At 46.3% G+C, this 26,765-nt stretch overlaps 1 protein-coding gene across 5 annotated transcripts in view; it reads left to right on the forward strand.

Annotated features, from left to right (window-relative positions):
• Positions 1-26,765, forward strand: part of TTC6 (tetratricopeptide repeat domain 6) — a 252,004-nt gene that overhangs the window by 43,608 nt on the left and 181,631 nt on the right. For all 5 annotated transcript variants that reach the window (XR_010793217.1, XM_066608455.1, XM_066608456.1 and 2 more), the window contains exons 7-8: positions 4,310-4,469; positions 5,768-5,872. Coding sequence is in view for 4 of the 5 variants with exons in the window: in XM_066608455.1 (XP_066464552.1) it covers positions 4,310-4,469; positions 5,768-5,872 (265 nt within the window). In the remaining variant the exon portion in view is untranslated. The remainder of the gene's footprint in view (positions 1-4,309; positions 4,470-5,767; positions 5,873-26,765) is intronic.

Here is a 26,765-nt window from a genome sequence, read left to right on the forward strand (position 1 = left end):
TTCCTATTCTCATATGTTTTCCCCTTTTAATTCAGTAATGATTGAATTTTATGATCTGGAACTCATAACTGCCGGCCAAGCTCTCATTGGAGTCAATAGGACCCCAGCCTGCAGTTACAAGCGCATCTCCCATTGATTTCTTTGGGAGCTGCGCCTTCGAGTGCCGGCCACTACACAGCAGTTGGAGCATCAGCTTCCACTCCGACCCTGGTGTAGCTCGGCACTGACAGCCGGCGCTGCCTGGAAAACCCCAGAAAAAAATGTATATGCCATCTCAAGGGAAGCTTTTTGGGGGCATTGAATTGAAATGTCATTGGTGCAATGATTACTTATATTAAATAAATGAAGCAGCTTGAATACTCTGCAGAGCTGGAACATTGCTCACCTATCATCCAAGGTCCTTAGTATGGCAGAAAGGGCAAGTTTTAATTACACTTGTGTTTGCAGATCAGCCATAGTGTCTGTGTCCACTGTGTAAACTGCTTGAACAATGGTTTCCAATTACCATCCCCAGTGATGCTTAAATTGGTTTCACCATTCTAATAAGGAACAATACCAATGACTGACACTGGTTTCCTTATCTATGGATATTCTCAAAACTTCCAGGACAATGGTTTGCAGTTACAGACCTCAGTAAAAGATCAGACTAATGCCCCCTTTTTAGACAAGCCGATTCTCCTTCAAACAATTGCGTCACCGCTAATGTATTCACACTCGCTTTAGACAGGCAGATTTTGGTGAGAATCATTCTCTTCTCTTTTCAGTGTTTAGCATTCCTATGTACAACGCTAAGCGGGGAAAAGTGCACAATTCTCATTCGTCATTCAGTCGTTGGCTCACATTTAAACCGCTCGTCTGAACAATTTCTTTTAACCATAATCGTTATGCCTAAAAGCAGTATTAGTCCTTGTTCAGATGAGCGCTGTTTTAGCACATTAGAGGCACATGAAAAGATTGTGGCTATCCTACACTAAAGATCGCGTGAACGGGTGCATTCAGCTATTTGAATTAGCCTGTGATCGGGAGCTGCGTGGTGCGTGTTTTCCAGCTCCCACAGGAGGCTATGGAAACTCCTACACATCACACACCAAAGATAGGTCAGGTCCTATCCTTTCTCATACCACGGACGTTAGCTGCGAGTTTGCAGTCCATGTCCTGTGCCTGATTGGTGCAAGCTTTTTGCATGTCTAAACTTCCTTTGTGTGAGCGCTTCTATAGACAATCATTGGTTCTATTTAGACGCAAGCTTTTCATACTCCTCTATTGCGTGAAAACAGCGCTTGTGTGAACGAGGTTTTAGGGTGCCTTCACACTTGCAGACGCAATATCGCTGCCTTGTTTTAACGCGGTTGTCAATAGGACTTTCGAATGTTAAAGCATCGCACAAAAATCGCAAAGAACAAACTTTTTTGTGTGGTGCATTTGTACCATTTTTTTCTGTTGCAGCCTCTTTCCTCTCTAAGGGAAGAGAAAGCTGCAATGGAATGCTGGCGGCCGAAACGCTCCAAAACCCGCAGCAGTTTGTAGCAGCGCTTATCCTGCGAAAATCTCACGTTTTTTTCTGTGCGGCCAAACCACGAGATTTCCACCGGATTCTGTCCCATGGGAACCCAGCCTTAGTGGTTTGAAAACTTTGCAGGAGTAGACTGGAGATATGACCAATGAAGCCCATGCATTTTCATATGCACCCTTTCCGCAACTGGAGGGAGGACAAAAGCGGAGGGAGTGTGCATATATGGCTAAACAAGAGCTTCATTGGACACATTTTACTTGCCAAACCATTAAGCAGATTGATATAGGTGGCAGATTGATGAAATTGGTGTGTTATGGGCCCCTTACACAGGACGATTATTGCTCAGAATTCACACTCAGGAACCATTGCTGGATCGCAGGTTTATCGTTCTGTATAAACGCTACCCGCTCAGCGCTTCTCATAGAAGGTGAAGCGCTGAGCGAGAAGCCTGTGATCCAGCGGTGAAGTCTGCATGTCTAAACACTCTGCACAAGCGCTAATGGCCTTAGCAGTGACATTAGCGCTCGTGCAGTCGTTTACCCGACTGTTGGCCCATGTAAAAGGACCATTAATATACTGTGCTGCTTACAGGCTGTGCATTGTAGGGGACCAAACAGGTTCCCTTTAACTGTGAGAACTTGCTGCAACAAGTTATCTCATCTCAACCCAAAAAAAACACATTAAAAGCTATTGAAAATGCAAATGGTGACACTAAACTTTTTTAACTAATGTGTTAAGTATCAAGTCAAATTTTGCTACATTTATACAGACTTCAGCCAACAGTTATTGTCCTGATTTCCCCACTAAAGGCTGATTTAGACACAATAATTCTCGCTCAAAAATCGCTCAGAGCCATCTTTTGAGCGATAATCAATGTGACATTGTGCAGTTTTCGTTAAGCCGTCACTCCTCATTGTCAGCGTGCTGAAAGACAACGCTGAGTCTTATCAGGAATTAACAGCAGGATACAGCTAATACTATTGTTTCAGCTGTATCCCACTCCTTGAACACAGCTGTGGTATGAAGAACACAATGGTCCAGCTGTGTTCTTCATACTCCGCACGGAGCGCAACGTTTGAGTGATCACCTTGCCCTGTAAATGCACCCAATGATTACTGCTCAAAAGACCTCTTTTGAGCAATAATTATTGTGTCTAAATCAGGCTTAAGGGTCCGATTCGACCTGCCGATTTGTCATTTGAACTAGCAAATGATATCTGAGTTGGCTTGTTTACTTGTGCAGCCTGTTTATACAGGAAGATGCATCCTTGGCTCGTTCAAGCGAGAAATCGTTATTTAAACTGAATGATGAGTGAACGAGCCGGCAAAGATTTTTATGCCTGCATAAAATGAAAGAAAAGCAAACGATTGGTTGTTGGATTGTTGGTTGCGTTTACAATGATCAATTATTGTTCATTTTCACTCGTTTGAACGATTTTTGTGAATGATAATCATTCCATGTAAAAGGGCCTTAAAGCTGTGTTAACATCTGCATTGAAGAGTTTGTTCTGAGCTTCCGGTGCAGATCTGGCGTGAAACAACTGATGAAAGAGTCCTGCATGCAGGAATTTTTCATCCAAGAAAAAAGTCGGACAGGGTGACAGGAACTGAATTGACCCCATTATAGACATTGGGGTCCGTTTAGTGCCATTTGGTTCTGTCATAAGACAGATCCGTCCAAACAGGGTATTCCATATTCCTGCTTTCATAATCGAGCAGGAAAACAGAATCCCATAACACAGATGTGAATCAGCAGCGGTGTCGTGTCTCCTCAAGGAGACCACCCAAAGAGGTGTATGGAGACACCTAGGAGGTGAGTGGATTGGGGGATGGTATAGTCTCTCCTTAAGGAGAGCATCCAGAAAGGGTGTAGGGAAACCTAATTAATTGAAGGAATGCTGCCATCCAATAGATGGCGCTGTAGAGGTATTTTTCCATCTTTCTTATTTGCACAGATGTGAATATAACATGTACATTTGGCTCGTCACAATGTGCATACTTAGTCTAGGTTACGAAGCGACTTCTCGCTCCAATTAAACAGGCAGTCATTCATGTACGAACGACTACCTGTTCACTGTGAAAGGAGGAGGGCGGCTGGAAGAGATCTCCGGCGCGCTCCACTTCCAATCACTGAACAACTATCGCTCATGTGTGAAATCACAGGAGAGATAGTCTTTGGGACGACTTCTGAGAGTCGTTGTGTAAAAGTATCCTTAGACTGTGACTTTTCATACTGCTGCTTATTGCTTTTAACTATTGAGTAACAGCTGCCGTCTACAGAATTAAGGGATTCCTTTGGGCTGCAGCTGTAATTGGATCGTTAAAATCAATATGTAGCACTAATAAAAGCTCACAGCGTAGCCCATGTTTTAGGGTCCTTCTAATTAGCGCCAACAGTTCTCCCAATGATAATCGCTCCCATGCTTTCACGCAGGAGCACGGATCGCTCGGTGGATGGAGGCAGATTTTTATGCCTGCAGAAACTGAACCTTGTCCAGTCGCTGCCAGCATTTACACTGAACAAATATGAGGGCCCTTGTTGAGTAGGCAGAGAGGATAAGTGGCTTTCAGATACCTTGGCTCATTTCAGGAGAAACAAAAGGATCAGATAGGAAGAATCTATCCCATTATATTTTATCCTCCCCTGAGAGCTATCCACCGTCGGCCTGCCAGGCACTATAGACATATATTGTCGGCGGCTGATCACTTTGAAACTGATGGTATTCACTGACAAAATAGTATAGTTAGGCTTTAGTTCATGAATAGCAGGAAACCATCGCTGTTCATCTTCTTGCAGACTTCTTCAAGATGGAATTCCAGCCTCTTCACCTTATTTTCGGAAGCAGAAGGGTGGTGTTGATACCCTGCCACCTCGAAGCCCACAAAGCCTTCAACAGTGGCAGAGAATTGCTGAATATTATGTGGAAGGACCACGAATGCAGCTGGTTGGACAACAGGTAACATGGCTTCCAGGAGCAGTGGTGGGGTGTAATGGATTTAACAGACGTATACAACAATAATAAAGCTGACCATTATAAGGCTTGGTGTGGACTTATTCTGGTGCTGCCTTATACAGTTAACATAAAAGGCAATTCCCAACACACGTTTAGCTGTCACCTCCAACAGGGATCGAATAGGAAGCCTGAGGACAGATGGGGTCAGGGAGATAAGATACTCATCAAGGTAAGGACGGGGAAGGGTTGGAGGGGCCTATCCCCGATATTAACCCTTTGCAATCCAATTTTGGATTCAGGGTTTCCTAGGGGTTTTTCTCTTTCTGCCATTATACAGTTGCGCCATCTGCTGGCTAGAGGCAGTACTGTGGTATGGGACATGCTGGAGAGGCCCCTGACAACAGAGCGGACAGTAATATACAGTAAGAATACCCAGCCGGATGTCTTCCGATATTGGAGCTGTACAGCCTTCAATCAGAATGTCTGAAGACGGGTTGATATGTCTGAACCTGCTTAATGAGCAGAGTACCCACCCTGAAAAGCGCAACCCTTCCCTGAAAGACCCTATATGGACTAAGGGAGAGAGGCAAGCACCAGGGAGAGAATAAACCCAGAAAGCACTGAGAACACCTTACCAAGTGCCTAAATAAGAGCACAACCGCTCAAGAAGATAGGGGTATAAATGGATGCAGAACTACAGACGGAACTGTAAACTGCCCAAACAGTAAGCACTCCATCACTAAGCAGATCTGACATACCAAGGAACACAATTGTATAACCGACATTCATTACCAAAAGGAGTAGGCTGAACAAAAACATTGATAGGCTAGTTGGGCTGTCTGTCACCCCAGCCAGCCTATCGGTGTTGGATCTGTAGGCCAAACCTGTCACAATTTTCAGCTATAATTTATGTCAGTTTCTGGTGTAAATTATATTGAGTTTGACGGGCCATGAGTTGCCCCATCCCCTGCCGGCAAGCCCTGCCTACTTTTTACAGAAGTTGTGAGGGTGATAAAAGATATAGAAAAATTGCTAAATCTTTAGCACAGGTGGCACAAAAATCTGTGGCATAGACTGTTTCATGAATATACCCTCTGTATCTCTGCTGTACTGGTCCTTTTAGACAGTCTGGGACCTGACCTGTGTGCACAGTTCTTCTGTAATGCTGATAACGTGATGATTTGTAAGATATATAATGCATAAATTTGAAACTTTTTGGTTCCTGATCTGTATAAAATGTACAGCATTTAAATGTATTATGTGGAAAGCATTAACTGCTGTATATCTCTGTTAATATATAGGCTTTTCTGAGCCCAGGAGCCATGAAGATGTTCTGGGCTCCAGCTCCTCCTAAATTCTCGGCTCCTCTGTCTGTTATGCAGAAGATCCTATTCTCTAAGTTTGAGGTAACTGACCGCAGCATTGAGATATATATATATTTTTTTCCTTTGTCTATGCGGTTGGGTTTATATACTAAAAGGGTCAGTGGAGGGGAATGTTGGTTAACCCCTTAGTGACCAAGCCTGTTTACGCCTTAATGACCAGGCCAAATTTTGCAAATCTGACACGTGTCACTTTAGCATGGAAAAACACCAGAAAGGTTTTGCATACCCAAGCGATTCTGACATTGTTTTTTCGCCACATGTTGTACTTCATTTAGGTGGAAAAAAAAGACCGATAGAATTTGTGTTTATTTATTAAAAGCGCCAAAATTGGGAAAATTTTGAAAAAATCGTCATTTTTTCACATTTCCAACTGCAATATCTCAAATATGTGCAAACATAATATAGAAATTTTTGCTAAGATTTATATTTCCACCCGTTTACTTTATTTTGGGCGCACATTGGAAAAACTTTCGTTTTTTTTAACCATTTAGGAGACGTACAAATGTAACATTACTTTTCAGCATTTTGACGAACACTTTGTTTTCCTACACCAATCCAAGATTGGAAAGGCTCATAGGAGTCAAAATGATAGATACCCCCACAAGTGACCCCATTTTAAAAACTACACCCTTTAACGTATTCACTGAGGGGTGTCATGAGTATTTTAACCCCACAGTTTTTTTTCAGGAGTCAATGCAATTTAGAAGAGAAAAACTAAAATTTCATATTTTTGCAAATATGTCATTTTAAAGACAGGACTTTTTTCTATAGTACACATGAAAATTAGGATTTGCACCCCAAAATGGATACCCCTGTTTGTCCCGTGCTCAGAAACATACCCATTGTGGCCCTAATCGTACGTCTGGATGCACAATGGGGCCCAAAATGAAAGGAGCAACCGGTGGCTTTCGGAACAGAAATTTTGCTTGAAGGAGATTTAGGCCCTATTGCACACTTGTAGAGCCATTGAGTGACTAAAACGATGGAGAACGCCCACAAGTGACCCCATTTTGAAAAGTAGACCCCTTAACGAATTTATCTAGGGGTACGATGACTTTTTTGACTTCACAGTTTTTGAATGAATCTAAGCCAAGCCGAAGGAAAAAAATTACGATTTTCATTTTTTTGGTAATTCTGTCATTTTAAAAGCAGTTTTTTTGTACAGCACATATATGAATGAAGACTTGCACCCCAAAATGGATACCCCTGTTTCTCCCGTGCTCAGAAACATACCCATTGTGGCCCTAATCGTATGTCTGGATGCACAATGGGGCCCAAAATGAAAGGAGCAACTGGTGGCTTTCGGAACAGAAATTTTGCTTGAAGGAGATTTAGTCCCCATTGCCCACTTGTAGAGTCCTTGAGTGACCAAAACGATGGAGAATGCCCACAAGTGACCCCATTTTGAAAAGTAGACCCCCTAACGAATTTATCCAGGGATATGATGACTTTTTTGACTTCACAGTTTTTGAATGATTCTAAGCCAAGCCGAAGGAAAAAAAATACGATTTTCATTTTTTTGGTAATTCTGTCATTTCAAAAGCAGTTTTTTTTGTACCGCACATATATGAATGAAGACGTGCACCCCAAAATGGATACCCCTGTTTGTCCTGTGCTCAGAAACATACCCATTGTGGCCCTAGTATTACGTCTATATGCACAATGGGGCCCAAAATGAAAGGAGCAACCAGTGGCTTTCGGAACAGAAATTTTGCTTGAAGGAGATTTAGTCCCCATTGCCCACTTGTAGAGCCATTGAGTGACCAAAACGATGGAGAACCCCCACAAGTGACCCCATTTTGAAAAGTAGACCCCCTAATTTATCTAGGGGTATGATGACTTTTTTGACTTCACAGTTTTTGAATGAATCTAAGCCAAGCAGAAGGAAAAAATTATGATTTTCATTTTTTTGGCAATTGTGTCAATGTAAAAACAGGGTTTTTTTGTACAGTGTACATAGGAATGAAGACGTTCACCCCAAAATGGATACCCCCGTTTGTCCCGTGTTCAGAAACATACCCATTGTGGCCCTAATCTACTTAAAGGAAACATAGCTAGGCCTATAATGGAAGGAGCACCCATTGGATTTCAGGGTACAACGGAATAAATTCCAGTCTCCATTGCCCACTTGTAGAGCCATTGAGCGGCCAAACGATAGAGAACCCCCACAAATGACCCCATTTTGAAAACTAGACCCCTTAACAAATTCATCTAGGAGTGTACTGCATATTTTGACCCCAAAATATTTGAATGAATCTAAGCAAAGCAAAAGGAAAAAATTACGATTTTCATTTGTTTGGCAATTTTGTCAATTTAAAAACTGTTTTTTTTTGTCTAGTGTACATAGGAATGAAGACGTTCACCCCAAAATGGATACCCCCATTTGTCCCGTGTTCAGAAACATACCCATTGTGGCCCTAATCTACTTACAGGACACATGGCTAGGCCCATAATGGAGGGAATGCCCGCTGGATTTCAGGGCAGAACTGAATAAATTCCAGGCCCCATTGCCCACTTATACAGAAAAAAAATTGACTTCCTAAAAATAATCCCTCCCCCCTCCCCACACTCCGCCATCCCCATTTTTTTGGCATTCCCTAAATATTAGATAAAGGTAATAATATAAACTGCGTTTTATGTCCGAAGACAGGGGTAATTACGGAGGCTGCTCGGGATGGGCACATGGGGCAAGAAAACCGGGTATCCCCCCCCCTTCTCTCATGTATTTTGTAACCTTAGCGGCGGGTATGGGGTGTAAAAAGTGGCGCATTGTGAGGCTTTGTAATTTTGCTGCGGTGCGGCGGTCTCACACAGAAGGCGCTCAACAAGGTTCTCCTGGAACTGCATGAAGGCGAGCGTTCCCGGGGCTTCTTGTAAATTACGTATTACAGGTAGCGGTCTGAATAACGCCGGGCTCACGCAGCCGTAGGTGAAATCTGCTTGCGGAGGCCCGCAGCGGATTCCAGCTGTGAGCCTGGCTGTGACCCTGCGTACGGCCGCGTAATGTACTGTGCATAACAGCCTACTCACACAGGCGGTTTTTTGTTTATATTTCCCGTGCCGTCGCTTAGAGATGACCCGGGTACCCGCAGCCCGTACACAATGTGTTTGCATATGGGCTGCAGGTATATCCGCGGTCATAGAGCACAATGGGCTCTAGGTCGCGGATATTCGCGGTAAAATATAGCATGTCGTGTTCTGTTTCTGCGAGTGGATTACGTAATTCCGACCCGCTAATTGGGGGGAATTGTGTAATCCAATGCATGCGATTGATCCGTGGATTACCGTTGATCAAGCGCATGCAGAACCTGTAATTCCTCTCCGGTCATGCGTGACCGGCCTAATGTTAGTTCGCTGCTTTATCACGTGACCGGGGACCACTCAACGAGGCCGCCGGTGACTGCTCCAAGCACTCAGCGACCGTTAGTCGCTGGGAGCAAGGAGATTTAAAATTTCCTGGGCTCCCCGTCTCCTGCGAATGTGTCCGGCATTTTGCCGGCGGGCACATACCCAGTAGCTGGCAGGATCCATGGAGGATAATCGCATCTGGATTCAAATGCGGAAACCTCCGAGAAGATGTTTCATCTCCCCCCACTGATCGCATCGGTGAGGGGAGATAAAACTGCCACTTTTTAAAGAACTTTTACGTGATCGCCATTATGCATTGGATAACGGCGATCACGTGACCAGTAACCGCATACCGCGGCTTCCCGTGACATCTCCAGACTCTTGGCTACCTTTGGTAGTCAGCAGCAGGGAGATTTTAAATTTCTTGGGCAATCTTTCACTTTTGCGCATGCGTCCGCCATCATGCTGACGGGCGCATGCGCCGAAGCTGGGGTAAGGTCCACGGATCAACATCCCACCAGGGAACAAATCCGGGACCTTCCGTAAGGGAAGATGAAACTTTAACTTTTTTTTACTTTTTAACTTTATATGATCACCGTTATCTGATGGATAACGGTGATCATATGACTGGAAACCGCATACAGCGGTCCCCAGTCATATCTCCCTGCACTCGGCTATCTGTGACAGCCGGGTGCAGGGAGATTTTGAATTTGCCGGACTCGCCGGCTTCTGCGCATGCGCGCCACATCGGCACATCGCAGAAGCCAGCGGGGGGTCCCGACACCAGCCGGAGGACATCGGCGGACCTGAGGTGAGTATTTTCACCTCCCCTCATGGATCCGATCCATGAGGGGAGGTGAAACTTTTCTTTTTTTACACTTTTTTTCACTTTTCCGCGATCGCCGTTATCCATTGGATAATGACGATCGTGGTACCGGGGACCGCTCACCGCGGTCCCTGCTGACATCTCCTGCCTCCCGGTTACCTACAGGAGCCGGGAGCCAGGAGATTTTAAATTTCCCGCACCGCCGGGCCTTCTGCGCATGCGGCTGACGTAATGCCGCCTGGCGCGCATGCGCAGAAGGACGGCTACGGGGCCCGAAGCATCGGGACCTCGGTGAGTAATTTCAGCTGCTCCGATGGATCCGATCCATCAGAGCAGCTAAATCTTTAACTTTTATTGCAGTTTTATTTATTTTTTTGCGATCGGCGCTATCGATTGGATAGCTCCGATCGCAATGCCGGGGGGGGGGGGGGGGGTCCGAACAGCCTGGGATGACAGCTCCATGCTGTCAGCTACCTGCGGACACCGACAGCATGGAGCTGTCACGTCCAGAGCCCGAGGGGCTTTATTCTCTGCAGGACACATGTTTTTACGTCCTCAGAGAATAAAGCCCACTTCGGGAGGACGTAAAAACACTATGGGCTGGTCGTTGAGGGGTTAATCATTTCTTGTACTGTTGAGGTAAAATGAAAGCTGTGCTGTGATTCGTTGCTATGGGCAACAAAGACCGATTTTTCACAGTTTCATTAAAACTGTGGGTAATGGTAATTTGACATGGACCAACCAAAAAAAGCCATTTTTTCTAACAGACAGTACTCCCATGTAAAAGCGAAACCCAACAAGGTACTAAGCAAGTAATCACTTATTAGATGCCAGTCATATTGTTTCAGCTAACTGAAACAACCTCTTGCTCAGTGCAAACAGGCAGTCCTTCATAGATCTACGACTGCCTGTTCACTGTAAATGGTATGGGCGGCTGGAAGGGATCTCCAGTGCGTTCCGCCTCCATTCACTGAACGACTATTGCTCCTGTGTGACAGTTTACCTTTCATCTTTTACTTATGGGGGTAATGTTCCTTTTAAAATGACCAATTCTTAGTTTCATACTTACTTGATTAGTTATGAAGTTTTGATTGCAATTCTTCACCTATTATTACCTATGATTTTGTACTCGTTTGTTACTTTCCACACCTTTGTAGTATTGAAAATCTACTTCAATAAAAAAAAACTAATGCTCAAAAAACACTAATGTTTTGGAAATGTACAGTGGGTAATAGTAATGGCTAAAAAGGTATAAAATGCCCAGAGGTGCTCCTTTTATGTAAAGAGATGAGTTTGCTCTACTACTCTTGCCTGGATACCTGGTCCAATTGTACAATCATGGTGGCGCATACTGGCCATCTTCTGGACATCAGGGAGATTCTGAAAGGATTCATATGACTGGTCAGATCACACATAGAAAATTGTGTGCAGTATTGGGCACCAGTTCTCTAGGGGGAATATTTTCCCTAAAATTAGGAAAATTGGCTTCTACCTTAAAGGGGTTGTCTCGCGGCAGCAAGTGGGGCTATACACTTCTGTATGGCCATATTAATGCACTTTGTAATATACATCGTGCATTAAATATGAGCCATACAGAAGTTATTCACTTACCTGCTCCGTTGCTAGCGTCCCCGTTGCCATGGTTCCGTCTAACTTCGGTGTCTTCTTGCTTTTTTAGACGCGCTTGCGCAGATGCATCTTCTCCCTTCGGCTGGTCTTGGAAGCATCGGCGTTTTGGCTCCGCCCCCTTGTACGCATCATCGCGTAGCTCCGCCCCCATCACGTGCCGATTCCAGCCAATCAGGAGGCTGGAACCGGCACACGTCATGGGCGGAGCTACGCGATGATGCGTACAAGGGGGCGGAGCCAAAACGCCGATGCTTCCAAGACCAGCCGAAGGGAGAAGATGCATCTGCACAAGCGCGTCTAAAAAAGCAAGAAGACACCGAAGTTAGACGGAACCATGGCAACGGGGACGCTAGCAACGGAGCAGGTAAGTGAATAACTTCTGTATGGCTCATATTTAATGCACGATGTATATTACAAAGTGCATTAATATGGCCATACAGAAGTGTATAGACCCACTTGCTTTCGCGAGACAACCCCTTTAAGGTTTTTTTTTTTTTGCCTTCCTCTGGATCAACATTGTGGGGTAATAGGCTGAACGAGATGGACACATTGGGGAGATTTATAAAAGCGCCTAGATTTTGGTTTTTATTTCAACTTCTTTCAGTCTAAGTGATGTGTGCCAGATTTATGAAAGCTGTGCAACTATTTTTCATTATTTACGGCTAGTCACGTAAGTTTAATTTTATTTTGAATTTGTGGGCATGATTTAGGTGGTACAATGGTCTAGAGCTAATTTATAACATGCAGAATTTTAAAAAAAGTTGCATTAACCCATTAAGGACCAAGCACTGTAAATTTACGGCGCTTGGTCCTGGGCTTAAAGTCCAACTGTATGTATAATTACGGTGGGGATTAAAGCTACTGCAATCAATCAGAAGCAGGACGGGTTGTCAGCTGATAACCCAGAGGAAAGAGAAGTAGTTTTGAACCCTTTCTGCCTCCTTCTTTATTTAGTACACATCGCCCAATGAGCATGATGTACTAACAAGTGAAAGTGGAAGTATAATTTCCACTATGTGAGCCAACAGTTAGTGACCGCCGGGTGACCTCTGGAACAGCAGAGCTACAGGGTCACAAAAGACCCTTATTAGCTCTGCCAGTGACTAATGTCACTACAGGGGTTGTTTTCCCCTGTAACTGGGGCTCCTATGGATGCCCCAGCTACAGTGGAAAAAACGTGAATGACCCCAGAGGTGTTACATGATGTCATGGGGGACATAGATAGTAAAAATAATAATTACATACATAAGTAAAAAAAATTACAGAATAAAACAATATAAGGGCTTATTAACACGAGCGTATATTGGTCTGGTTTTCACGGTCAACCGATATACGCTTCCATCTGCGCAGTTCCCCCTTCACCGACTCTCTGCTTCTCTCCTCCCCTCCAAGCGGTTTGCAATGGGAGTAGGCGGGGCGGAGCTAAGCTTACGCCCCTTTTCCGACCCTTGTCCATAGTCAGCAATGGGAGTGAGTGGGACAGAGTGGAGCTTGGCTCCGTCCCTGTCCCACCTTCTCCCATAACAAATGCCGGAGTGGAGGAGAGCCGCAGAGAGCCGGTCAGGGGGAGGAAAGGGGGAACTGCTCAGATGGAAGCATATATCGGCTGGATGTGAAAATGCCGGCTGATATATGCTTGTGTAAATAAGCCCTTAACATTAGAAAGAAAATACCCCAAAGCCGACACCAATCAAAACCATCGCTGTATGCGCCCTGTAATCTAAAACCATACATATTATCTATCAAAACGTCCGAAACAAAATGAGGAAAATCTTTTTTTTTCGCTTTTTACCCCCACTAAAAAAAAAAAAGAAAAAAAGACAGCAAAAAACATTAAAAAATAGCCCTATATGTCACAGGAAAAAAACGGCAGCAAAAATAATTTTGGGCAGTAAAACTACCACATGGGTAAAATCCCTAAAAACTGTCTGGTCTTGAAAAATCCAAAATAGCCTGCTCCTTAAGAGATTAAAACATCTCACAGCTACTCCAGTGCTGAGGATGTAAACATTCGCACCACAGAGAAAGAAGGTATTTGTGCCTAATTTATCATACAGTGTGCAACTTTTTCATGAAAGTAAATCAGTACTTATACCAAAAGTCACACATAAGTCGTATATGATAAATCTCCCCCAATGTCTTTTTTACAATTACTATGGGTGTTACTATGAAGTGAAGCATTAAGTATACTGCACAATATATTTTACCTTGTGCGCTACCCATTTATATAGGAGACCCCCAACCTGTAGCATTTGAATCACAAAAGGGCATATAAGCCCCTCAAAATGAATATAAACCCCAGACCAGACCCACAAAACTAACAGAGAAGCCACAATAAATTCAGACCCCTAAACAAATGCAGATGTCCTAAAGTAATAGGGACTTCAGACACAACCACCTGAGCTCCTGAGGTAAGGACCATTGGCGTACCGTGAGGGGAAGCAGGGGTCGCAACGGCGACCCGGTCCTTGCGCTGAGGGGGCCCAGGGGCCCCACCATATTCAACATGCACAGAGCGTGTATTACCAGTGCTGTCCGCTGCATGATTGCTGCAGCCGACAGTGTGGTTGTAGCGGGAGGCGGTGGGAGGCAGCGCCGCAGGTCAGCACTCACAGAGGGGAGGGTTGTTACACGTGGAGTCGGCAGCCAATTACAGGCTGCAGACTCCCAAGGCGTGCGGCCCTCCCACTGATAGGCTGCAGCTGTGAGTGGTCACAGCTGCAGTCTATCAGTCACTGCCGGCCAGCGATTACCAGGGGGAGTGGCTGTTGCGGCTCTAATCACCTCCGGAGCGATCCATGCAGAGCCTGTACATGAAAGTGCAGGAGGACCTGTGGCTGCAGATCGCATGAGCTGGTCATGTGATCAAAAGCTCTGGACTTTCATGTACAGGCTGTCCAGGCTGCAGAGGTGAGTAGAGGAGGAATTGTAATGATATATCTATAGCTTCTATAAGTTATGGCAGCTGTATGTGTATGTGTGTGTGTATATATATATATATATATACACACAGCGAACTGAGACAATGTTATCAGCGCTCCCCGCGGAGAACACAGCTGGAAATCCTCAGCTCTTCTGCGGAACGATGGATTTCATGCCGAATATAAAATCATCGTTCGGCAGAAAAGTGAAAGATGGGCACATTTACACGCAACGATTATCGCTCAAAAGATGGCTTTTGAGCGATAATTGTTGTGTATAGAAGAGCCTTAAGTTCTTAAAGCCCTTTGGGCCTGGATCAGGAAGACGATTGTCTCTCCTTAAGGAGAACACCTAGGGCAGAGGGAGAGAGAGATTGATTAAAAAAAAAAGCTTGGCAACCGGTGGGTCCCATACAAAAAAGCTCGAGTCTCCCATTGAAGTCAATGGGGTTCGTTACTCAAATAGAGCTCTTGAATTTTACGAAAAGCTCGATTCGAATAACGAGGACCTGAGCATTTGGGTACTCGCTCATCTCTACTAATGATTCATATTAATACATAGTGTACATCAGATAGTCAGAGAAGTCCAGCCGTCCAGGATGCCTTACTCTCATCAACCTATGGAAAACGTTTGCCTTCTTTTCACTGCCGCAGTGCCCTACATTTATTCCCGAGATATTCTTGCAGCCACATGATGTGGTGTATGTGACCTATTCCTCAAACAAAATGGAAGGATGGAACAATACCTCTGCAGCACCAGGCAGCATTCCTGCAAGTCAGTGTTAGACCTTTGAGGGGCAATCACCCCGAAACAGCTGTCTCTGTATGATTATTCTGGCATTGGCTTACAATCCCAAGTCATTGTTACAAGACTTAAAGTTTAACATTGACTTGAAGGAATGCTGCCTTCCAGTAGGTGGCGCTGCAGAGGTATTGTTCCACCTTCGCATTTGCAGAGGAGCATCGATGACCTTACAAGTCTCCTCACTTACCTTCTACCCTTTCTGACCTTATTCCTCAGACAACACATGCAGGTCTTTCTTGTTTTCGGATTTCATGCGGAAATACCACTTTATACACAAATCTTTCCCTTTGACAGCTATGATTCAGTTATGCTGATGAATGATATGCAGTATATTGTATGAAAGTAGATTTTCTGCAATGTTATACCTGAAATAATTCTATAGGGCTTTATTTTACTTCTCCTTTGTACGTGTGCGGGTCTCTTTTAATGCAGTACCACTAATGACCAGATGGTGTCATCACTGCATTAAACTTTAGTTTTCTTGGAACTGAACAACAAAACTTGAAGGGGTTTCCCCATCTTATAAAGCGATGGCGTATCGCTAGAATCTGCAAACACATTATAAGATGGGAAACCCCCCTTTAACATTTGTTTATAGTTTGCTAAACCAACAATGTTAAAGTAAAGTTCCATTTTGGTGAAATTGACTTTATGATCAGAAAACTGTAAAATCTTTCACGAGTGTGTTCTAAGGATGCATTTACAGGAGCCATTTTTTTTCTCCATGCAATTTCTGTACATTGCGAGATACATAGAAACTGCAAATAAAGAGAATCCATTATTTTATATGCTTGCATTTCACAGGCGATTTTTCTCTCTCAGCGAGGCTGCAAGCTGGAAAATTGTAGCATATTCTATTTTTGGGTAATTCTGTTCAGGAGTTGTCCACTGTATCCTATGGGAGGCAAAAAATGTGCATCGTACTTGTATGCAAATGCCTCTTTTTACTATTGAAACAACATGCAATTTTCACGCACAGAAAAATCACATGTGCAATTATGTGTTTTTCTCAAAAAGCATTTCCCTTACAGGAAAAATTACAGGTTTAGGCTATCTACATATGGGCTAGTGCGATGTCCGGCCGAGAAACTTGGAGTGATATCGCACTTGCCAGCGTGTGTTTTCATGCTGATGAAAGTTTTTTTTTTTTTTTGGCAAAAACTCCTCCCATCACTTCTGTGAAGTAGCGATCCTCTGGCGCGGCTTTCAGCTGTGTTAGAGAAAAGGCAAGTGTTTCCCATTGTTTTCAGTGGGAAACCTCACATAGCGCTTGCGTTTTACTGTCCCATTGAAAACAATGGGTGATACTTTCTGAGAAGCATGAAAAGATAGGACATGCAGCAGTTGTTTTTTTTTTTTACCGCGGTGCGGAATACCATCGCTCATTTATATGGCTCCATTTAAAAGAATGGGGTTCATATTCGTGCAGGATTTGTAAGTCTCAAAATACACAAATCTCACGCGAGTTTCTCGGCCATGTGAAACCGCCCTTAAAAGTGCAATATCAATCTAAGTTTCTTGGATTGTACTCCTCCATGTAAATACAGCATTGCATGAACTTTTACATGAGACTTTTAAGACTATGTGCAGATAGCAAAATTTACATCTGCTTTTTCTGTGCAGGTTCTGTTCAATGTTTGTGCTGTAAATCCATAGCTGCTCCAGCTAGTCTAGCAGCGATAACCATGTCTTGTTCGAAGTTGCGTAGATTGATAGATTTTTTATTTATTTATTTATTTTTCCCCCCAGTTTAATATGAAATCACATTGAAATTGATCCATGGAAAACTTGTCACTTGTCAGGGGTCATTGGTCTAATTTTCATACTAGGAAGCTCCAGTAGTGAAAGGGCAGGTGTCTCTAATAAAGTAGCCATTCAGTGCATGACCAGATATTCGAAATGTCCTAACGGGGTGTTGAACGCCATCTTCCATTCATCTCTCTCTCGAATGCGAATTAAATTGTAAGCCCCCTTAAGTCCAGTTTGGAAAACCAGTGGGCCCCTACCACCTAATTCAACAAGTCAGGAATCAGGGGCAAGGAGCACTGGTTCTTGTTAGCGCAAAATCCGCTATTTCAGATATATTGTGTGTTTCAAATTTAGATAATATGTACAGGCCTGGAGAGCCTTTCAAAGACCACACGTCTACATCATGTGCCCCAAAAGAGTCTCTAGCTTTATTAAGTGCGGGTAAAACTTAAATAAGTTTCAACACAGGAAGTCAGGCAATTTAGGACACAGTTACATTATTTAGCGTGCTGATTGGTTGTTCTCAGAGGGAGGTATTTGTGAGGTAGCTTGTGATGTCATCCATCTGGGAGGAACTTCGGTGAGCACGCTCAGTTCATTCTTGAATTTGGTCTCATGAGAAGAACATCCTGTTTCTCCTCTCTGCTTGACCAAGACAAAGCATTCCTAGATAGGTTTTTGCCAGTTAGAACCGGTTTGACCAGTTTTATGGACAATCCTTAAATTCTTGTGGAGGTGGGGGGTGGGGGGGGGGGGGTGATGTTCCCTTCCCCAGTGGTTCAGACTGGAAGCACAACATAGCATCTTCACAGTTTACAAAAATACATAAAATACATATAGGATATCTCCCACAATTCCCTCCTTTGTTGTGTGTATTTTCATTCTCCTGGATAGTTTTTCCTTCCTATTTGTGTTCTCGGGCCTTTCCCTACCTCCTACAGGGGACCCTAGCTGTCACCTCTGCCATGGGAAATGCCTCCTGCCTTATCCCTTCCTACTGCTGGGTGATATCCAGGATAAGGAAAATACCTCACAACACGTTACAGTTTCCCAACGGTATTCTAGGTAGATGGCTCCTGAAAGATTTATCTTTTTCACATTTTCTGCATAAGCCACCTTGTTCATAGTTTAGATGATACAACATGTTGAATGTGACTGGCTTTCCAAGGTGTGACTTCAGGTTACATTATTTGTTACATGTTAACATTTGTCTGATTACACACTATGGCTGAAACATTGGTACACTTACTGCTACCTCATTGTATCTATTGCCATTTTCTCCGATCTCTGACACATTACCAGGGGCGTAACTATAGAGGATACAGGGGATGCGGTTGCACCCGGGCCCAGGAGCATTTTGGGGGCCCATAAGGCCTCTCTTCTTCATATAGGGAACCCAGTACTATAAGTAAAACATTATAGTTCAGGGCCCTGTTCCAAGTTTTGCATCGGGGGCGGGGAGCTTCAAGTTACGCCTCTACACATTACATATGAAACAGTAATAACCCTCTTTATAGGATGTACGTCTTCTATTACCTTTATGAGGAAGAAGAGAAATGACAGCCCAATGACCGCAAGGGTCCTACATATAACAAAGGATTATGGGCCACATATGTCTCCTCCCTTGATAATCTTTATTCAATGTCTGACATGAACCCAAATTAGCTTTTCTTGAAGTTTCACTGATCGTAGGGGTTAACAATAGAGATGAGCGAACGTACTCGTCCGAGCTTGATACTCGTTCGAGTATTAGCGTGTTCGAGATGCTCATTACTCGAGACGAGTACCACGCGATGTTCGAGTAACTTTCACTTTCATCTCTGAGACGTTACCGCACTTTTCTGGCCAATAGAAAGACAGGGAAGGCATTACAACTTCCCCCTGCGACGTTCAAGCCCTATACCACCCCCCTGCAGTGAGTGGCTGGCGAGATCAGGTGTCACCCGAGTATATAAATCGGCCCCTCCCGCGGCTCGCCACAGATGCATTCTGACAGAGATCAGGGAAAGTGCTGCTGATGCCGGAGCTGCTATAGGGAGAGCGTTAGGAGTGATTTAGGTTTCAAGAACCCCAACGGTCCTTCTTAGGGCCACATCTGACCGTGTGCAGTACTGTTGAGGCTGCTTTTAGCAGTGTTGCACAATTATTTTTTTTTGTATATCGGCCGTGCAGAGCATTGCGTCCGCAGTCTGCAGTCATTGTACAGAGTATAGGGGCAGTACTGGTGAGGCAGGGAAAGAGATATTCAGGCTATATACGCAGTGGGCTTTTTCCAAAAAATTGATCGCCGTCATCCCGCCAGAGGGAAACAGTATACATAATATTATACGCTGCCTACAGTATCTATCTGCTGGGGGTTGTAGTCCTAATTAATACGCAGCTAAGCGTTACAGCAGGCTTGCGCAAAATTGTTTCCTGGATCTGCTGTCTCTGTTACATCAGCGCTGTCATCCCGCCAGAGGGAAACAGTATACATAATATTATACGCTGCCTACAGTATCTATCTGCTGGGGGTTGTAGTCCTAATTAATACGCAGCTAAGCGTTACAGCAGGCTTGCGCAAAATTGTTTCCTGGATCTGCTGTCTCTGTTACATGATCGCTGTCATCCCGCCAGAGGGAAACAGTATACATAATATTATACGCTGCCTACAGTATCTATCTGCTGGGGGTTGTAGTCCTAATTAATACGCAGCTAAGCGTTACAGCAGGCTTGCGCAAAATTGTTTCCTGGATCTGCTGTCTCTGTTACATCAGCGCTGTCATCCCGCCAGAGGGAAACAGTATACATAATATTATACGCTGCCTACAGTATCTATCTGCTGGGGGTTGTAGTCCTAATTAACACGCAGCTAAGCGTTACAGCAGGCTTGCGCAAAATTGTTTCCTGGATCTGCTGTCTCTGTTACATCAGCACTGTCATCCCGCCAGAGGGAAACAGTATACATAATATTATACGCTGCCTACAGTATCTATCTGCTGGGGGTTGTAGTCCTAATTAATACGCAGCTAAGCGTTACAGCAGGCTTGCGCAAAATTGTTTCCTGGATCTGCTGTCTCTGTTACATCAGCGCTGTCATCCCGCCAGAGGGAAACAGTATACATAATATTATACGCTGCCTACAGTATCTATCTGCTGGGGGTTGTAGTCCTAATTAACACGCAGCTAAGCGTTACAGCAGGCTTGCGCAAAATTGTTTCCTGGATCTGCTGTCTCTGTTACATCAGCACTGTCATCCCGCCAGAGGGAAACAGTATACATAATATTATACGCTGCCTACAGTATCTATCTGCTGGGGGTTGTAGTCCTAATTAATACGCAGCTAAGCGTTACAGGAGGCTTGCGCAAAATTGTTTCCTGGATCTGCCGTCTCTGTTACATGATCGCCGTCATCCCGCCAGAGGGAAACAGTATACATAATATTATACGCTGCCTACAGTATCTGTCTGCTGTATCAGCTCAGCATTTTAAAAAAATAGAAGCAAAATACTTAAGGCCTACTACTGGCCTTTGGCCACTTGACTGCTTCTGCGCTGTGAATTCCACTAGCTCAGTCATACGCACCTACGTCTCACTACAGGCGTGCGCAAAATTGTTTCCTGGCTCTGCTGTGCGTTCCGTAAGGGAAGTCAGCCTCCAACCACAGGCCAATAAGCGGCACATTTAATTACAGCGTTCTGTTTTTGCACTACTGGTAATACAGCATGCTGAGGGGTAGGGGTAGGCCTAGAGGACGTGGACGCGGGCGAGGACGCGGAGGCCCAAGTCAGGGTGTGAGCACAGGCCGAGCTCCTGATCCAGGTGTATCGCAGCCGACTGCTGCGGGATTAGGAGAGAGGCACGTTTCTGGCGTCCCCACATTCATCTCACAATTAATGGGTCCACGCGGTAGACCTTTATTAGAAAATGAGCAGTGTGAGCAGGTCCTGTCGTGGATGGCAGAAAGTGCATCCAGCAATCTATCGACCACCCAGAGTTCTGCGCCGTACACTGCTGCAACTCTGAATCCTCTGGCTGCTGCTCCTCCTTCCTCCCAGCCTTCTCACTCTATTACAATGACACATTCTGAGGAGCAGGCAGACTCCCAGGAACTGTTCCTGGGCCCCTGCCCAGAATGGGCAGCAATGGTTCCTCTCCCACCGGAGGAGTTTGTCGTGACCGATGCCCAACCTTTGGAAAGTTCCCGGGGTCCGGGGGATGAGGCTGGGGACTTCCGGCAACTGTCTCAAGAGCTTTCAGTGGGTGAGGAGGACGATGACGATGAGACACAGTTGTCTATCACTCAGGTAGTAGTAATTGGAGTAAGTCCGAGGGAGGAGCGCACAGAGGATTCGGAGGAAGAGCAGCAGGACGATGAGGTGACTGACCCCACCTGGTTTGCTACACCTACTGAGGACAGGTCTTCAGAGGGGGAGGCAAGTGCAGCAGCAGGGCAGGTTGGAAGAGGCAGTGCGGTGGCCAGGGGTAGAGGCAGGGCCAGACCGAATAATCCACCAACTGTTTCCCAAAGCGCCCCCTCGCGCCATGCCACCCTGCAGAGGCCGAGGTGCTCAAAGGTCTGGCAGTTTTTCACTGAAAGTGCAGATGACCGACGAACAGTGGTGTGCAACCTTTGTCGCGCCAAGATCAGCCGGGGAGCCACCACCACCAGCCTCACCACCACCAGCATGCGCAGACATATGATGGCCAAGCACCCCACAAGGTGGGACGAAGGCCGTTCGCCGCCTCCGGTTTGCACCGCTGCCTCTCCCCCTGTGCCCCAACCTGCCACTGAGATCCAACCCCCCTCTCAGGACACAGGCACTACCGTCTCCTGGCCTGCACCCACACCCTCACCTCCGCTATGCTCGGCCCCATCCAGCAATGTCTCTCAGCGCACCGTCCAGCCGTCGCTAGCGCAAGTGTTGGAGCGCAAGCGCAAGTACGCTGCCATGCACCCGCACGCTCAAGCGTTAAACGTGCACATAGCCAAATTTATCAGCCTGGAGATGCTGCCGTATAGGGTTGTGGAAACAGAGGCTTTCAAAGGTATGATGGCGGCGGCGGCCCCACGCTACTCAGTTCCCAGTCGCCACTACTTTTCCCGATGTGCCGTCCCAGCCCTGCACGACCACGTCTCCCGCAACATTGTACGCGCCCTCACCAACGCTGTTACTGCCAAGGTCCACTTAACAACGGACACGTGGACAAGCACAGGCGGGCAGGGCCACTATATCTCCCTGACAACACATTGGGTGAATTTAGTGGAGGCTGGGACAGAGTCAGAGCCTGGGACCGCTCACGTCCTACCCACCCACAGAATTGCGGGCCCCAGCTCGGTGGTGGTATCTGCGGCGGTGTATGCTTCCTCCACTAAACCACCCTCCTCCTCCTACGCAACCTCTGTCTCGCAATCAAGATGTGTCAGCAGCAGCACGTCGCCAGCAGTCGGTGTCGCGCGGTGTGGCAGCACAGCGGTGGGCAAGCGTCAGCAGGCCGTGCTGAAACTACTCAGCTTAGGAGAGAAGAGGCACACGGCCCACGAACTGCTGCAGGGTCTGACAGAGCAGACCGACCGCTGGCTTGCGCCGCTGAGCCTCCAACCGGGCATGGTCGTGTGTGACAACGGCCGTAACCTGGTGGCGGCTCTGCAGCTCGGCAGCCTCACGCACGTGCCATGCCTGGCCCACGTCTTTAATTTGGTGGTTCAGCGCTTTCTGAAAAGCTACCCACGCTTGTCAGACCTGCTCGGAAAGGTGCACCAGCTCTGCGCACATTTCCGCAAGTCCCACATGGACGCTGCCACCCTGCGCACCCTGCAACATCGGTTTCATCTGCCAGTGCACCGACTGCTGTGCGACGTGCCCACACGGTGGAACTCTACGCTCCACATGTTGGCCAGGCTCTATGAGCAGCGTAGAGTTATAGTGGAATACCAACTCCAACATGGGCGGCGCAGTGGGAGTCAGCCTCCTCAATTCTTTACAGAAGAGTGGGCCTGGTTGGCAGACATCTGCCAGGTCCTTGGAAACTTTGAGGAGTCTACCCAGATGGTGAGCGGCGATGCTGCAATCATTAGCGTCACCATTCCTCTGCTATGCCTCTTGAGAAGTTCCCTGCAAAGCATATAAGCAGACGCTTTGCGCTCGGAAACAGAGGCGGGGGAAGACAGTTTGTCGCTGGATAGTCAGAGCACCCTCCTGTCTATATCTCAGCGCGTTGAGGAGGAGGAGCATGAGGAGGAGGGGGAAGAGACAGCTTGACCCACTGCTGAGGGTACCCATGCTGCTTGCCTGTCATCCTTTCAGCGTGTATGGCCTGAGGAGGAGGAGGATCCTGAAAGTGATCTTCCTAGTGAGGACAGCCATGTGTTGCGTACAGGTACCCTGGCACACATGGCTGACTTCATGTTAGGATGCCTTTCTCGTGACCCTCGCGTTACACACATTCTGGCCACTACGGTTCACTGGGTGTACACACTGCTCGACCCACGGTATAAGGAAAACCTTTCCACTCTCATACCCGAAGAGGAAAGGGGTTCGAGAGTGATGCTATACCACAGGACCCTGGCGGACAAACTGATGGTAAAATTCCCATCCGACAGCGCTAGTGGCCGAAGGCGCAGTTCCGAGAGCCAGGTAGCAGGGGAGGTGCAGAGAACAGGCAGCATGTACAGCACAGGCAGGGGAACACTCTCTAAGGCCTTTGACAGCTTTCTGGCTCCCCAGCAAGACTGTGTCACCGCTTCTCAGTCAAGGCTGAGTCGGCGGGAGCACTGTAAAAGGATGGTGAGGGAGTACGTAGCCGATCGCACGACCGTCCTCCGTGACGCCTCTGCCCCCTACAACTACTGGGTGTCGAAGCTGGACACGTGGCCTGAACTCGCGCTGTATGCCCTGGAGGTGCTTGCTTGTCCTGCGGCTAGCGTCTTGTCAGAGAGGGTGTTTAGTGCGGCTGGGGGAATCCTCACAGATAAGCGTACCCGCCTGTCAACCGACAGTGCCGACAGGCTTACACTCATCAAGATGAACAAAGCCTGGATTTCACCAGACTTCTCTTCTCCACCAGCGGACAGCAGCAATACCTAAACAATACGTAGGCTGCACCCGCAGATGGAAGCATTGTTCTCTATCACCATCAAAAACGTGGACCTTTTAGCTTCATCAATCTGTGTATAATATTCATCCTCCTCCTCCTGCTCCTCCTCCTGAAACCTGACGTAATCACGCTGAACGGGCAATTTTTCTTAGGCCCACAAGGCTCAGTCATATAATTTTTGTAAACAATTTTTATACGTTTCAATGCTCATTAAAGCGTTGAAACTTTCACCTGAACCAATTTTTATTTTAACTGGGCTGCCTCCAGGCCTAGTTACAAATTAAGCCACATTAACCAAAGCGATTAATGGGTTTCACCTGCCCTCTTGGTTGGGCATGGGCAATTTTTCTGACGTACATTAGTACTGTTGGAACACCAATTTTTTGGGGCCCTCGCCTACAGTGTAATCCAATTAATTTTTTGCCCACCTGCATTAAAGCTGATGTTACATCAGCTGTGCTGGGCACTGCAATGGGATATATTTATGTACCGCCGGTGGGTTCCAGGGAGCCACCCATGCTGTGGGTCCACAGGGAGTTGTAACTGCATATGTCTACTTCTAAAGAACCCCAGTCTGACTGGGGCATGCAGTGTGGGCCGAAGCCCACCTGCATTTAACATCACATTACCTCAGCTGTGATGGGCAATGCAATGGGATATATTTATGTACCGCCAGTGGCTTCCTGGCACCCATCTATGCTGTGGGTCCACAGGGAGTTGTAACTGCATGTGTCCACTTCTAAAGAACCCCAGTCTGACTGGGGCAAGCAGTGTGGCCCGAAGCCCACCTGCATTAAACATGACATTACCTCAGCTGTGATGGGCAATGCAATGGGATATATTTATGTACCACCGGTGGCTTCCAGGCACCCACCCATGCTGTGGGTCCACAGGGAGTTGTAACTGCATGTGTCCACTTCTAAAGAACCCCAGTGTGACTGGGGCATGCAGTGTGGGTCGAAGCCCACCTGCATTTAATCGGACATTACCTCAGCTGTGATGGGCACTGCAATGGGATATATTTATGTACAGCCGGTGGGCTCCAGGGAGCCACCCATGCTGTGGGTGCACATGGAATTCCCATTGCGGAGTTGTACCTGCCTGTGACTATTTATAAAAAACCGCGGTCTGACTGGGGCATGCAGACACCTTGACAGAATGAATAGTGTGTGGCACATAGGTTCCCCATTGCTATGCCCACGTGTGCAGCTCCTGATGGCGGTGGCACAGGATTATATTTCTCATTGCTTCTGTACAGCATTGTGGGCTATCGCCCCGCCCCTTTTAAAGAGGGTCGCTGCCTAGCCGTGCCAACCCTCTGCAGTGTGTGCCTGCGGTTCCTCCTCATGGCAGACGCACTTATAAATAGACATGAGGGTGGTGTGGGATGAGTGCAGCTGAAGGCTGCGCAGGGACACTTTGGTGTGCGCTGTGGACACTGCGTTGTGCGGGGGGGGGGGGGGGGTTGGTCAGCATGTAACCCAGGAGAAGTGGCAGCAGAGTGTCATGCAGGCAGTGATTGTGCTTTGTTGGAGGTAGTGTGGTGCTTAGCTAAGGTATACATTGCTAATGAGGGCTTTTCAGAAGTAAAAGTTGTTGGGAGGGGGGGGGGCACTCTTGCCGCTATTGTGGCTTAATAGTGGGACCTGGGAACTTGAGATGCAGCCCAACATGTAGCCCCTCACCTGCCCTATCCGTTGCTGTGTCGTTCCCATCACTTTCTTGAATTGCCCAGATTTTCACAAATGAAAACCTTAGCGGAGCATACAAAAATGCTCGGGTCGCCCATTGACTTCAATGGGGTTCGTTACTCGAAACGAACCCTCGAGCATCGCGATAATTTCGTCCCGAGTAACGAGCACCCGAGCATTTTGGTGCTCACTCATCTCTAGTTAACAACACTTGAAAGGATTCATTGTTCTTGAGTCCAAGCTCTTCCTTGCGCCTTTTTAGGACAACCCAACCACCTGAAACAAACTATGCGACTCTTGATCTGGAAACAAGGGGAATACACATTTATAAGTGACAGTTGATATAACTCCTGATGTAAGGCACTCACATGGGAGACGAGGCCCTCCTTTTTGGCCTGGAATAAGCGTAGGCCTATTACAGCAGCATTATTAAACAAAACCTTCATAGGGACTCAACTTAGTCTTATATTTAGGCGTGGTTCTGACCAAGTAGATGACTAATAAAATGTTTACCTCCATTATTTATTATTACTTCTGGTGTATCCAAATATTCAAAGTTACTTTCATAAAACATATTCTTAGGTCATATTTTTGGCGTGTTAAAAATTATTTTCATTTTATTTTTTTTTATTTCTCAAGCCACGCCTCCAAATAACATGAAAAGAGGTCTATGCAAACCAACAACTCCAAACACCTACCTGTGGTAGCTGTATGCTATCATCCTGCAGTCACTGATACAGATAGTCTCGCTCACATCGAGAAGGTACCTTGACCAATTGGCCTGGATTGTAACGGGCGCATATTATGCATCCCTGTACAAACCCTATTGCAGCAGTGTTGAACCCTGGGGTAAGCCAAGCAGAAGACA

This window comes from Eleutherodactylus coqui, chromosome 6, assembly GCF_035609145.1.
Source record: "Eleutherodactylus coqui strain aEleCoq1 chromosome 6, aEleCoq1.hap1, whole genome shotgun sequence".
Classification (NCBI taxonomy): Eukaryota; Metazoa; Chordata; class Amphibia; order Anura; family Eleutherodactylidae; genus Eleutherodactylus; species Eleutherodactylus coqui.